At 61.2% G+C, this 14,559-nt stretch overlaps 1 protein-coding gene across 1 annotated transcript; it reads right to left on the bottom strand.

Annotated features, from left to right (window-relative positions):
• Positions 1 to 2,743: 2,743 nt before the first annotated feature.
• Positions 2,744 to 4,908, bottom strand: LOC136054563 (basic proline-rich protein-like). The gene is made up of 3 exons (XM_065745850.1): positions 4,802 to 4,908; positions 4,507 to 4,664; positions 2,744 to 4,416 (listed from the first exon to the last, which is right to left on the bottom strand). The coding sequence occupies exons 1-3, from the start codon at positions 4,906 to 4,908 to the stop codon at positions 2,744 to 2,746; spliced, it is 1,938 nt and encodes a 645-aa protein (XP_065601922.1).
• Between the last annotated feature and the right edge of the window lie 9,651 nt (positions 4,909 to 14,559).

The following is a 14,559-nucleotide window of genomic DNA, read 5'->3' as shown; positions in this document are numbered from 1 at the left end:
GATGCCATCACCTCCACTACCAGCCCTCAATAAAGTCTGGAGAGGGATGAAGACTGGCCTCACCCTTTTCAGTCACTCATGTACATTGCTTGCACCTGAGCTCCCCAGGTTAGCCCTGCTGTCCTACCAGGTGCTCAATCACTTGTTCAGGCTGTAACTTGACATTCTCACTACTCCTCTCACTGAAGATATTTGTATATATAAATTATCCTTCAAATAAGTGTAATGCTAAGAATAAAATATGTTTGTACAACACATAGTATGCACTAATAATGTTTGTTCCAAACTAAAAGGAGTGGCACACATAGTCTGGGTTATTGAATTTAGTCTTGTGCAACAATAGTTATATAATCACTTCTGAATATTGATCAGGATTCAGATTTTTTGCTGTATCCTTAATCTCCTTCTTCTGAAGAAAACCTTTCTTTCAAGTTATGACACCATGTTATCTGAATTATGAAGATCTTATGTTTTCTAGGTTTTGCTTGTCCTATTTATTCTTTTCTCTATCCTACTGGGGGGTGGAGGGGAGTGAGTGAGCAAGCAAATGTGTGGTGTTTAGCTGCTGCCTGCCATCAACCCAAAACAACATGATTATTTTAAAAAGCTGAAATTGGAATGCTACTCTCAGAAATATTTTGGACAAGTGAGTCAGACTCCAGCTGCTGCCTGACTGTAGTATTAGTATGCTTAGCTAACCCTTTATGAAAAACAAAACAAAACACAACCAGCCTTAGGTATACAGGTTAGAAGAGAGTTAAAGTATTCTACAGGAAGATATCTAATCTGGACAATAATTTATCCATGACTGAGAAGTGCAGAAGCATGAATCCACTGCTCAGTGTGAAGATAGCTTTGAGGTTCCAAATAGCTAGCACAGATGGCAATAAATAAATGACAGGTGTGAGATTTACAAGCTTCCTGTCGTTTGTTTTTTCCCCCAAGGTACTAGCAAATAATGTATGTAAGCAGATTAATTCATGATTTATAATCAGTGATGATTTTATCTGCTATCAAAGACATCAAAGTCAGTTTATTTTACTAGTTATTACCAAATTCAATCTAGATTGTAGCTATTAGAAAGGTCAGTAAAACTGAAAGCCTTCTAGAGGTGACTAAGCATGATGATCCTTGAGTGAATACAAACTGGCAGTTCTGCTGCAGTCTGGGTTTCTGGAATGATAGTTCTTCTACCTTGATCATCTTGCTATTCTGATCCTGAAAAATGTTCTGGACAGTGCAGGGCAAAATACCTAAATCTGAGTGAAGGTGACACAATCCTGAGCAATAACCATGTGTGTTTCTGTCATTGCTCTTCTCATGTGCTCTTTCAGCTTCATCTCTTCTCATGAAGGGATTTTGTTTTATGATTTTTTGTTATTGCTGTCTCACATCATAACATCATGTAGCACACTGGGAGCTAAAGAGTTAATGCTGGCCCATGACATCAAAGGTGAATGTTGGTGGTACAGCAGTAGAGGCTGAACTTTCTATCAGTATTCCATTACATGTTACTGTGTGATATATGGCAACAGAGGAGCAGTCTGACAGAATGGTGCCTGACACAGAAGTGTGTAGGAAGCAAGAGTGAGTCACTGAATCCCTCTGTGGAAAAAAATGGCACCAAATGGTTTTCATTGATACTGAACATTTATGGATGTGAGCACAGAGGGGTGGCGTGTAGTGCATTTCTGCAGTGGTGACAGTGGCCATGGGTCAAGTGTGCTGGTGCTGGTGCAGATTTTGATGAGCACAGTACCCAGCCTCATGTTCATTGCTAGCAAAAATGCACAGCTAACAGTGGTGACTATGTTGAAAAATGTCCCGAGAACATTTCTATTCACTCAGTGCAGCCCAGGGTTGGATGCTCATGCTATTACACCATCCGCAACACAGCTAGTTCCCTCAGGTCCTGGCTGCCTTTCTCCATGGTGGTCCATTTCCCTGGGCTACATACCAGGCAGAAGATTCCCTGGGGGAAATCTTTTACCCAAAGCAGACAACAGCCATCTCTGGTGCTGATACACTGTATTTTGGAATTACCCACTGATGGAAGCAGTGTACACTCTGTATCCATCATTTTGCCTTCTCCATAGCCCTATGTCATAACACTGTTACAATGAGAAAACGTAGCCAAGGACAGAATGAAGTGAATTCAGCAAACATACACTGCAAGGGGTAGAGCTTAGCTGAGCCCTTCCAAGCACTATCTGTAAATAAATCATGAAATAAAAGCAACATGTAAAACAACAGCAGCCTGAGTTTAGAAACAAATTATATCCTTCATACATCAGGAAACAGCTTTTTCCACCCTTTGCTCTCCACAGCAGTATTTCTGAGCTCAGAAGAGATTTTCCCTGTAGGGGCAGAGATGGGAGGTGTCACTGTGAAGAAATCCTTAAAAGAATATAAAATGCGTTTTCTGATTAAGTTTGATGACACCTACAACTCAGGAAGGAACACCTGATGCTTATGTGACTGTTAAAAGAAACTCTCAAACTGAAGGAATGAGTTCCCCACAGTCACCTGTGCCAGGCAGCTACTGGGCTTCTGAGGTGAGAACACTTGTGAAGTAGAACTGCCCTCAGGAAACAGGTGGGAAAGCCCGCGAAGGTGGCCCGTGACCCGCAGGTGACCCCGTGACCTGCAGGTGACCCACGGCCGGGACTCCATCAGCTGAAACGGGCGGGAACACAAAGGCGGGAAAAAAAAAGCGGCGGGAAGAGAAAGCGGCGGGAAGCACCTAAGGTGAGCTGAGCTCCGATTGGCTATCGGGCGGCGTGAGGCGACTGAGGTGTTCTGGGCTTCGATTGGCTGGCGGGCGGCTGGGATATCCATATAAGGTGCGCGGCCGGCAGGTGAGTTCCACATGATTTTCTCGAAGCAAGAAAGAAAATTGGTTGCTGTAACAGAGGGACGGCGGTGACGGCGGTGGAAAGCGGTCTCCGGAGATGAGGTGCAGGCGGGCGGCTCGCTCGGACGGGGGGGTCCGGCGGCGGCTGGCTCGCTCGCTCGGACGGGGGGGTCGTCGGCGGCGGCGGCTCGCTCGCTCGCTCGGACGGGGGGGTCGTCGGCGGCGGCGGCTCGCTCGCTCGCTCGGACGGGGGGGTCCGGCGTCGTCGGCGGCGGCTCGCTCGCTCGGGCGGGGGGGTCCGGCGTCGTCGGCGGCGGCTCGCTCGCTCGCTCGGGCGGGGGGGTCCGGCGTCGTCGGCGGCGGCTCGCTCGCTCGCTCGGGCGGGGGGGTCCGGCGTCGTCGGCGGCGGCTCGCTCGCTCGCTCGGGCGGGGGGGTCCGGCGTCGTCGGCGGCGGCTCGCTCGCTCGCTCGGGCGGGGGGGTCCGGCGTCGTCGGCGGCGGCTCGCTCGCTCGCTCGGGCGGGGGGGTCCGGCGTCGTCGGCGGCGGCTCGCTCGCTCGCTCGGGCGGGGGGGTCCGGCGTCGTCGGCGGCGGCTCGCTCGCTCGCTCGGGCGGGGGGGTCCGGCGTCGTCGGCGGCGGCTCGCTCGCTCGCTCGGGCGGGGGGGTCCGGCGTCGTCGGCGGCGGCTCGCTCGCTCGCTCGGGCGGGGGGGTCCGGCGTCGTCGGCGGCGGCTCGCTCGCTCGCTCGGGCGGGGGGGTCCGGCGTCGTCGGCGGCGGCTCGCTCGCTCGCTCGGGCGGGGGGGTCCGGCGTCGTCGGCGGCGGCTCGCTCGCTCGCTCGGGCGGGGGGGTCCGGCGTCGTCGGCGGCGGCTCGCTCGCTCGCTCGGGCGGGGGGGTCCGGCGTCGGCGGCGGCGGCTCGCTCGCTCGCTCGGGCGGGGGGGTCCGGCGTCGGCGGCGGCGGCTCGCTCGCTCGCTCGGGCGGGGGGGTCCGGCGTCGGCGGCGGCGGCTCGCTCGCTCGGGCGGGGGGGTCCGGCGTCGTCGGCGGCGGCTCGCTCGCTCGGGCGGGGGGGTCCGGCGTCGTCGGCGGCGGCTCGCTCGCTCGCTCGGGCGGGGGGGTCCGGCGTCGTCGGCGGCGGCTCGCTCGCTCGCTCGGGCGGGGGGGTCCGGCGTCGTCGGCGGCGGCTCGCTCGCTCGCTCGGGCGGGGGGGTCCGGCGTCGTCGGCGGCGGCTCGCTCGCTCGCTCGGGCGGGGGGGTCCGGCGTCGTCGGCGGCGGCTCGCTCGCTCGCTCGGGCGGGGGGGTCCGGCGTCGTCGGCGGCGGCTCGCTCGCTCGCTCGGGCGGGGGGGTCCGGCGTCGTCGGCGGCGGCTCGCTCGCTCGCTCGGGCGGGGGGGTCCGGCGTCGGCGGCGGCGGCTCGCTCGCTCGCTCGGGCGGGGGGGTCCGGCGTCGGCGGCGGCGGCTCGCTCGCTCGCTCGGGCGGGGGGGTCCGGCGTCGGCGGCGGCTCGCTCGCTCGGACGGGGCGGGCCGGCGGCGGGAGCGAGCAGGAAGAGGAAGAGGAGGCCTGCAGACGCGGGGGGGAAGGAGAAGAGGCTCTCTGGGCAAAGCAGCTCCCGGTTAGCGGGGACATAGTCGTGTTTGAGTCAAGCGTTGCCGGTGCCTTGGGCGACCAGGCCGGCTTTGTGCTGGGCGACCTCCCTGTAAGCAGGGCTCGGGTCTTTGCTGTAGTAGTTGGCCTTTTGCCTTGTTGCTCCTTTGGCTGCCTGGGGAGCGTGGCCCCCTGTACGGAGGGCGACAGCCACCTCTCCGCACCTGAGTGGGAAATGGAGCTCTCCGGACCCCGCGGCCACCCTGTAAGCAGGGGAGTGCCGCTTCCCTTGCCCCTCTTCTTCCTTTGGCCCCGCGGCGCTGTTGCCTGCTGGTGGCCTGTCAACGCGATGACCCCGTACTTGGGGCGCGTGTCACAGTCTGTGTAGCCCTCTGCCCCCGTAGCGGCCGCCCCTCCTGTAATCAGGGCCGGGGAGTCTGTAGTGTTGCAGCCGGCTGCTTTAGCCATCCAGTTGGTGGGGATGACCCCTCCCTCTCCCGTTAAAGGGTGCAGGTTGAGGTACTGTTTGTGGCTGGGGTGACCTCCCTGCTCGGTGGGTTGAGGTTGCCCCCTGGGTTCCCAAAGACGTGGTGATGTTGGTGCTGCCGGGCGGGCCAGCCTGTAACTCGGGCGTTGGCGGGAGCTGCGCGCTCCGTGGGGCTTCTTGGAGATGGTGAGATGTGGGGTACCGTCCTGTAGGCAGGGCTGCGCGTGCCCCCTGTGCTTGGTGAGCTGTGTTCTGAGAGACCCCCTGTAATCAGGCGGGAATCTGGCCCCGGCCTTTCAGAGGCACGGGGCCGTGAGTTTTGAGTTTGGACTTGCACCCTCCCTGGAAAAACCAGGGCTGGGATCCCAACCCCGGCATTAGGCCGTGTCGCCCCGCTGCCTGGCGGCTGAGTGTCGTTCCTGCCGCTGTGGGGGAAACAGAGCTCTGTGGCTCCAGGGGTGTTGTCAACCCGCCTGTAATCAGGGTCTGGGTGCGTGAGCCTTTGTGCTCTGCTGGCAGCCTGTGTGGGGCGACCGGCCCCGTTAGCGGGGTGCGGGTCATGGTGCCCCAGTCTAGTGGGAGAAGGAGCCTCCCTCGGCCGTAGGGATCGGGGCTGCCCTGTAAGTCGGGGAGCGGCTGTGCTCCGGAGTCCCAGGCCCTTTGAAATGGAGGCAGTGGCTGGGAGTCCCCTGTAAGTAGGGAAGCCGACTCCTTGGCCGCTGCTTGTTGTGTGCCCAGCTCCCTTTGCCCAGTCTGCCCGCCTCTGTGATCCCCCGCAGCACCGGCTGGAGCTCAGCGGCGCGTCGGAGAGGTGAGGAAGGCTGCTCTTAATAGTTTCTGCTGGGATGAGTTTGGGGGAGGTGGTGAGGGTGGGATGCGAGGTCTTCCTTGTCTGGGTGGGCGGCAGTGTGCGCAGAATTCCTTTGTGATGCTGGGTTTCCCGTTTCCTTAAGCTGGTTGGTTTGCTGTTTGTCGGGACTAACGCTGTCCGTGCTCGTGTTTCAGGAGCTGCTGCAGAAGAAGGAAGAACGAAGAATCGTCGTGGGAAGAGGGAGGAAGGAGCGAGCAGGAAGAGGAGGCCTGCAGACGCGGGGGGGAAGGAGAAGAGGCTCTCTGGGCAAAGCAGCTCCCGGTTAGCGGGGACATAGTCGTGTTTGAGTCAAGCGTTGCCGGTGCCTTGGGCGACCAGGCCGGCTTTGTGCTGGGCGACCTCCCTGTAAGCAGGGCTCGGGTCTTTGCTGTAGTAGTTGGCCTTTTGCCTTGTTGCTCCTTTGGCTGCCTGGGGAGCGTGGCCCCCTGTACGGAGGGCGACAGCCACCTCTCCGCACCTGAGTGGGAAATGGAGCTCTCCGGACCCCGCGGCCACCCTGTAAGCAGGGGAGTGCCGCTTCCCTTGCCCCTCTTCTTCCTTTGGCCCCGCGGCGCTGTTGCCTGCTGGTGGCCTGTCAACGCGATGACCCCGTACTCGGGGCGCGTGTCCTAGCATTTGGCCTTTGACCTTACCTGAGAAGCCCCTTGGCACGTTGAGGTCTGTGACCTCCGTGCCGCCTGGGGACAGGTCACAGTCTCTTGTCTGTTGCTCGTCGGTGTGGGTTTATTCCCAGGGATTGGCTGCGCTGCGTTGTCCTTCCCTTCTGGAAAGTCGCCTGTGTGTGTGTGTTCCCCTTCCTTTCCTTGACTGTTTGTGGAACGACTGAGCTTTCCCTTTAGGCCCCCACAAAGATGGCTGCAGCTTAGCTTTGGCTTCCCAGGGCGGAATGGAGGACTTTGGTGCATGCCGCAAAAAAGGGGTGTTCCCTCTCAGTCCCGCGAGCGCAGCGAGTGTTCTGTCTTTCTCCCTTTTTCTTAGTACAGATGAGAGCCACGTGGTAGTTCTGTGGCTGCGGCCGCCCTGTAGCCAGGGCTTGGGCCTGCCCTTGCGTGGCCGCCTGTTCTGCTGGCGGCGTGACCGCCCCGTACTCGGGGCACGTGTCACAGTCTGTGTAGCCCTCTGCCCCCGAAGCGGCCGCCCCTCCTGTAATCAGGGCCGGGGAGTCTGTAGTGTTGCAGCCGGCTGCTTTAGCCATCCAGTTGGTGGGGATGACCCCTCCCTCTCCCGTTAAAGGGTTCAGGTTGAGGTACTGTTTGTGGCTGGGGTGACCTCCCTGCTCGGTGGGTTGAGGTTGCCCCCTGGGTTCCCAAAGACGTGGTGATGTTGGTGCTGCCGGGCGGGCCAGCCTGTAACTCGGGCGTTGGCGGGAGCTGCGCGCTCCGTGGGGCTTCTTGGAGATGGTGAGATGTGGGGTACCGTCCTGTAGGCAGGGCTGCGCGTGCCCCCTGTGCTTGGTGAGCTGTGTTCTGAGAGACCCCCTGTAATCAGGCGGGAATCTGGCCCCGGCCTTTCAGAGGCACGGGGCCGTGAGTTTTGAGTTTGGACTTGCACCCTCCCTGGAAAAACCAGGGCTGGGATCCCAACCCCGGCATTAGGCCGTGTCGCCCCGCTGCCTGGCGGCTGAGTGTCGTTCCTGCCGCTGTGGGGGAAACAGAGCTCTGTGGCTCCAGGGGTGTTGTCAACCCGCCTGTAATCAGGGTCTGGGTGCGTGAGCCTTTGTGCTCTGCTGGCAGCCTGTGTGGGGCGACCGGCCCCGTTAGCGGGGTGCGGGTCATGGTGCCCCAGTCTAGTGGGAGAAGGAGCCTCCCTCGGCCGTAGGGATCGGGGCTGCCCTGTAAGTCGGGGAGCGGCTGTGCTCCGGAGTCCCAGGCCCTTTGAAATGGAGGCAGTGGCTGGGAGTCCCCTGTAAGTAGGGAAGCCGACTCCTTGGCCGCTGCTTGTTGTGTGCCCAGCTCCCTTTGCCCAGTCTGCCCGCCTCTGTGATCCCCCGCAGCACCGGCTGGAGCTCAGCGGCGCGTCGGAGAGGTGAGGAAGGCTGCTCTTAATAGTTTCTGCTGGGATGAGTTTGGGGGAGGTGGTGAGGGTGGGATGCGAGGTCTTCCTTGTCTGGGTGGGCGGCAGTGTGCGCAGAATTCCTTTGTGATGCTGGGTTTCCCGTTTCCTTAAGCTGGTTGGTTTGCTGTTTGTCGGGACTAACGCTGTCCGTGCTCGTGTTTCAGGAGCTGCTGCAGAAGAAGGAAGAACGAAGAATCGTCGTGGGAAGAGGGAGGAAGGAGCGAGCAGGAAGAGGAAGAGGAGGCCTGCAGACGCGGGGGGGAAGGAGAAGAGGCTCTCTGGGCAAAGCAGCTCCCGGTTAGCGGGGACATAGTCGTGTTTGAGTCAAGCGTTGCCGGTGCCTTGGGCGACCAGGCCGGCTTTGTGCTGGGCGACCTCCCTGTAAGCAGGGCTCGGGTCTTTGCTGTAGTAGTTGGCCTTTTGCCTTGTTGCTCCTTTGGCTGCCTGGGGAGCGTGGCCCCCTGTACGGAGGGCGACAGCCACCTCTCCGCACCTGAGTGGGAAATGGAGCTCTCCGGACCCCGCGGCCACCCTGTAAGCAGGGGAGTGCCGCTTCCCTTGCCCCTCTTCTTCCTTTGGCCCCGCGGCGCTGTTGCCTGCTGGTGGCCTGTCAACGCGATGACCCCGTACTTGGGGCGCGTGTCACAGTCTGTGTAGCCCTCTGCCCCCGTAGCGGCCGCCCCTCCTGTAATCAGGGCCGGGGAGTCTGTAGTGTTGCAGCCGGCTGCTTTAGCCATCCAGTTGGTGGGGATGACCCCTCCCTCTCCCGTTAAAGGGTGCAGGTTGAGGTACTGTTTGTGGCTGGGGTGACCTCCCTGCTCGGTGGGTTGAGGTTGCCCCCTGGGTTCCCAAAGACGTGGTGATGTTGGTGCTGCCGGGCGGGCCAGCCTGTAACTCGGGCGTTGGCGGGAGCTGCGCGCTCCGTGGGGCTTCTTGGAGATGGTGAGATGTGGGGTACCGTCCTGTAGGCAGGGCTGCGCGTGCCCCCTGTGCTTGGTGAGCTGTGTTCTGAGAGACCCCCTGTAATCAGGCGGGAATCTGGCCCCGGCCTTTCAGAGGCACGGGGCCGTGAGTTTTGAGTTTGGACTTGCACCCTCCCTGGAAAAACCAGGGCTGGGATCCCAACCCCGGCATTAGGCCGTGTCGCCCCGCTGCCTGGCGGCTGAGTGTCGTTCCTGCCGCTGTGGGGGAAACAGAGCTCTGTGGCTCCAGGGGTGTTGTCAACCCGCCTGTAATCAGGGTCTGGGTGCGTGAGCCTTTGTGCTCTGCTGGCAGCCTGTGTGGGGCGACCGGCCCCGTTAGCGGGGTGCGGGTCATGGTGCCCCAGTCTAGTGGGAGAAGGAGCCTCCCTCGGCCGTAGGGATCGGGGCTGCCCTGTAAGTCGGGGAGCGGCTGTGCTCCGGAGTCCCAGGCCCTTTGAAATGGAGGCAGTGGCTGGGAGTCCCCTGTAAGTAGGGAAGCCGACTCCTTGGCCGCTGCTTGTTGTGTGCCCAGCTCCCTTTGCCCAGTCTGCCCGCCTCTGTGATCCCCCGCAGCACCGGCTGGAGCTCAGCGGCGCGTCGGAGAGGTGAGGAAGGCTGCTCTTAATAGTTTCTGCTGGGATGAGTTTGGGGGAGGTGGTGAGGGTGGGATGCGAGGTCTTCCTTGTCTGGGTGGGCGGCAGTGTGCGCAGAATTCCTTTGTGATGCTGGGTTTCCCGTTTCCTTAAGCTGGTTGGTTTGCTGTTTGTCGGGACTAACGCTGTCCGTGCTCGTGTTTCAGGAGCTGCTGCAGAAGAAGGAAGAACGAAGAATCGTCGTGGGAAGAGGGAGGAAGGAGCGAGCAGGAAGAGGAAGAGGAGGCCTGCAGACGCGGGGGGGAAGGAGAAGAGGCTCTCTGGGCAAAGCAGCTCCCGGTTAGCGGGGACATAGTCGTGTTTGAGTCAAGCGTTGCCGGTGCCTTGGGCGACCAGGCCGGCTTTGTGCTGGGCGACCTCCCTGTAAGCAGGGCTCGGGTCTTTGCTGTAGTAGTTGGCCTTTTGCCTTGTTGCTCCTTTGGCTGCCTGGGGAGCGTGGCCCCCTGTACGGAGGGCGACAGCCACCTCTCCGCACCTGAGTGGGAAATGGAGCTCTCCGGACCCCGCGGCCACCCTGTAAGCAGGGGAGTGCCGCTTCCCTTGCCCCTCTTCTTCCTTTGGCCCCGCGGCGCTGTTGCCTGCTGGTGGCCTGTCAACGCGATGACCCCGTACTTGGGGCGCGTGTCACAGTCTGTGTAGCCCTCTGCCCCCGTAGCGGCCGCCCCTCCTGTAATCAGGGCCGGGGAGTCTGTAGTGTTGCAGCCGGCTGCTTTAGCCATCCAGTTGGTGGGGATGACCCCTCCCTCTCCCGTTAAAGGGTGCAGGTTGAGGTACTGTTTGTGGCTGGGGTGACCTCCCTGCTCGGTGGGTTGAGGTTGCCCCCTGGGTTCCCAAAGACGTGGTGATGTTGGTGCTGCCGGGCGGGCCAGCCTGTAACTCGGGCGTTGGCGGGAGCTGCGCGCTCCGTGGGGCTTCTTGGAGATGGTGAGATGTGGGGTACCGTCCTGTAGGCAGGGCTGCGCGTGCCCCCTGTGCTTGGTGAGCTGTGTTCTGAGAGACCCCCTGTAATCAGGCGGGAATCTGGCCCCGGCCTTTCAGAGGCACGGGGCCGTGAGTTTTGAGTTTGGACTTGCACCCTCCCTGGAAAAACCAGGGCTGGGATCCCAACCCCGGCATTAGGCCGTGTCGCCCCGCTGCCTGGCGGCTGAGTGTCGTTCCTGCCGCTGTGGGGGAAACAGAGCTCTGTGGCTCCAGGGGTGTTGTCAACCCGCCTGTAATCAGGGTCTGGGTGCGTGAGCCTTTGTGCTCTGCTGGCAGCCTGTGTGGGGCGACCGGCCCCGTTAGCGGGGTGCGGGTCATGGTGCCCCAGTCTAGTGGGAGAAGGAGCCTCCCTCGGCCGTAGGGATCGGGGCTGCCCTGTAAGTCGGGGAGCGGCTGTGCTCCGGAGTCCCAGGCCCTTTGAAATGGAGGCAGTGGCTGGGAGTCCCCTGTAAGTAGGGAAGCCGACTCCTTGGCCGCTGCTTGTTGTGTGCCCAGCTCCCTTTGCCCAGTCTGCCCGCCTCTGTGATCCCCCGCAGCACCGGCTGGAGCTCAGCGGCGCGTCGGAGAGGTGAGGAAGGCTGCTCTTAATAGTTTCTGCTGGGATGAGTTTGGGGGAGGTGGTGAGGGTGGGATGCGAGGTCTTCCTTGTCTGGGTGGGCGGCAGTGTGCGCAGAATTCCTTTGTGATGCTGGGTTTCCCGTTTCCTTAAGCTGGTTGGTTTGCTGTTTGTCGGGACTAACGCTGTCCGTGCTCGTGTTTCAGGAGCTGCTGCAGAAGAAGGAAGAACGAAGAATCGTCGTGGGAAGAGGGAGGAAGGAGCGAGCAGGAAGAGGAAGAGGAGGCCTGCAGACGCGGGGGGGAAGGAGAAGAGGCTCTCTGGGCAAAGCAGCTCCCGGTTAGCGGGGACATAGTCGTGTTTGAGTCAAGCGTTGCCGGTGCCTTGGGCGACCAGGCCGGCTTTGTGCTGGGCGACCTCCCTGTAAGCAGGGCTCGGGTCTTTGCTGTAGTAGTTGGCCTTTTGCCTTGTTGCTCCTTTGGCTGCCTGGGGAGCGTGGCCCCCTGTACGGAGGGCGACAGCCACCTCTCCGCACCTGAGTGGGAAATGGAGCTCTCCGGACCCCGCGGCCACCCTGTAAGCAGGGGAGTGCCGCTTCCCTTGCCCCTCTTCTTCCTTTGGCCCCGCGGCGCTGTTGCCTGCTGGTGGCCTGTCAACGCGATGACCCCGTACTTGGGGCGCGTGTCACAGTCTGTGTAGCCCTCTGCCCCCGTAGCGGCCGCCCCTCCTGTAATCAGGGCCGGGGAGTCTGTAGTGTTGCAGCCGGCTGCTTTAGCCATCCAGTTGGTGGGGATGACCCCTCCCTCTCCCGTTAAAGGGTGCAGGTTGAGGTACTGTTTGTGGCTGGGGTGACCTCCCTGCTCGGTGGGTTGAGGTTGCCCCCTGGGTTCCCAAAGACGTGGTGATGTTGGTGCTGCCGGGCGGGCCAGCCTGTAACTCGGGCGTTGGCGGGAGCTGCGCGCTCCGTGGGGCTTCTTGGAGATGGTGAGATGTGGGGTACCGTCCTGTAGGCAGGGCTGCGCGTGCCCCCTGTGCTTGGTGAGCTGTGTTCTGAGAGACCCCCTGTAATCAGGCGGGAATCTGGCCCCGGCCTTTCAGAGGCACGGGGCCGTGAGTTTTGAGTTTGGACTTGCACCCTCCCTGGAAAAACCAGGGCTGGGATCCCAACCCCGGCATTAGGCCGTGTCGCCCCGCTGCCTGGCGGCTGAGTGTCGTTCCTGCCGCTGTGGGGGAAACAGAGCTCTGTGGCTCCAGGGGTGTTGTCAACCCGCCTGTAATCAGGGTCTGGGTGCGTGAGCCTTTGTGCTCTGCTGGCAGCCTGTGTGGGGCGACCGGCCCCGTTAGCGGGGTGCGGGTCATGGTGCCCCAGTCTAGTGGGAGAAGGAGCCTCCCTCGGCCGTAGGGATCGGGGCTGCCCTGTAAGTCGGGGAGCGGCTGTGCTCCGGAGTCCCAGGCCCTTTGAAATGGAGGCAGTGGCTGGGAGTCCCCTGTAAGTAGGGAAGCCGACTCCTTGGCCGCTGCTTGTTGTGTGCCCAGCTCCCTTTGCCCAGTCTGCCCGCCTCTGTGATCCCCCGCAGCACCGGCTGGAGCTCAGCGGCGCGTCGGAGAGGTGAGGAAGGCTGCTCTTAATAGTTTCTGCTGGGATGAGTTTGGGGGAGGTGGTGAGGGTGGGATGCGAGGTCTTCCTTGTCTGGGTGGGCGGCAGTGTGCGCAGAATTCCTTTGTGATGCTGGGTTTCCCGTTTCCTTAAGCTGGTTGGTTTGCTGTTTGTCGGGACTAACGCTGTCCGTGCTCGTGTTTCAGGAGCTGCTGCAGAAGAAGGAAGAACGAAGAATCGTCGTGGGAAGAGGGAGGAAGGAGCGAGCAGGAAGAGGAAGAGGAGGCCTGCAGACGCGGGGGGGAAGGAGAAGAGGCTCTCTGGGCAAAGCAGCTCCCGGTTAGCGGGGACATAGTCGTGTTTGAGTCAAGCGTTGCCGGTGCCTTGGGCGACCAGGCCGGCTTTGTGCTGGGCGACCTCCCTGTAAGCAGGGCTCGGGTCTTTGCTGTAGTAGTTGGCCTTTTGCCTTGTTGCTCCTTTGGCTGCCTGGGGAGCGTGGCCCCCTGTACGGAGGGCGACAGCCACCTCTCCGCACCTGAGTGGGAAATGGAGCTCTCCGGACCCCGCGGCCACCCTGTAAGCAGGGGAGTGCCGCTTCCCTTGCCCCTCTTCTTCCTTTGGCCCCGCGGCGCTGTTGCCTGCTGGTGGCCTGTCAACGCGATGACCCCGTACTCGGGGCGCGTGTCCTAGCATTTGGCCTTTGACCTTACCTGAGAAGCCCCTTGGCACGTTGAGGTCTGTGACCTCCGTGCCGCCTGGGGACAGGTCACAGTCTCTTGTCTGTTGCTCGTCGGTGTGGGTTTATTCCCAGGGATTGGCTGCGCTGCGTTGTCCTTCCCTTCTGGAAAGTCGCCTGTGTGTGTGTGTTCCCCTTCCTTTCCTTGACTGTTTGTGGAACGACTGAGCTTTCCCTTTAGGCCCCCACAAAGATGGCTGCAGCTTAGCTTTGGCTTCCCAGGGCGGAATGGAGGACTTTGGTGCATGCCGCAAAAAAGGGGTGTTCCCTCTCAGTCCCGCGAGCGCAGCGAGTGTTCTGTCTTTCTCCCTTTTTCTTAGTACAGATGAGAGCCACGTGGTAGTTCTGTGGCTGCGGCCGCCCTGTAGCCAGGGCTTGGGCCTGCCCTTGCGTGGCCGCCTGTTCTGCTGGCGGCGTGACCGCCCCGTACTCGGGGCACGTGTCACAGTCTGTGTAGCCCTCTGCCCCCGAAGCGGCCGCCCCTCCTGTAATCAGGGCCGGGGAGTCTGTAGTGTTGCAGCCGGCTGCTTTAGCCATCCAGTTGGTGGGGATGACCCCTCCCTCTCCCGTTAAAGGGTTCAGGTTGAGGTACTGTTTGTGGCTGGGGTGACCTCCCTGCTCGGTGGGTTGAGGTTGCCCCCTGGGTTCCCAAAGACGTGGTGATGTTGGTGCTGCCGGGCGGGCCAGCCTGTAACTCGGGCGTTGGCGGGAGCTGCGCGCTCCGTGGGGCTTCTTGGAGATGGTGAGATGTGGGGTACCGTCCTGTAGGCAGGGCTGCGCGTGCCCCCTGTGCTTGGTGAGCTGTGTTCTGAGAGACCCCCTGTAATCAGGCGGGAATCTGGCCCCGGCCTTTCAGAGGCACGGGGCCGTGAGTTTTGAGTTTGGACTTGCACCCTCCCTGGAAAAACCAGGGCTGGGATCCCAACCCCGGCATTAGGCCGTGTCGCCCCGCTGCCTGGCGGCTGAGTGTCGTTCCTGCCGCTGTGGGGGAAACAGAGCTCTGTGGCTCCAGGGGTGTTGTCAACCCGCCTGTAATCAGGGTCTGGGTGCGTGAGCCTTTGTGCTCTGCTGGCAGCCTGTGTGGGGCGACCGGCCCCGTTAGCGGGGTGCGGGTCATGGTGCCCCAGTCTAGTGGGAGAAGGAGCCTCCCTCGGCCGTAGGGATCGGGGCTGCCCTGTAAGTCGGGGAGCGGCTGTGCTCCGGAGTCCCAGGCCCTTTGAA

This window comes from Cyrtonyx montezumae, unplaced genomic scaffold, assembly GCF_038088225.1.
Source record: "Cyrtonyx montezumae isolate F1298 unplaced genomic scaffold, pur_monq_1.0 scaffold_1, whole genome shotgun sequence".
Taxonomy (NCBI): domain Eukaryota; kingdom Metazoa; phylum Chordata; class Aves; order Galliformes; family Odontophoridae; genus Cyrtonyx; species Cyrtonyx montezumae.
The sequence above is the reverse complement of the archived record's forward strand: the minus strand, read 5'-3'. Positions and strand labels throughout refer to the sequence as shown.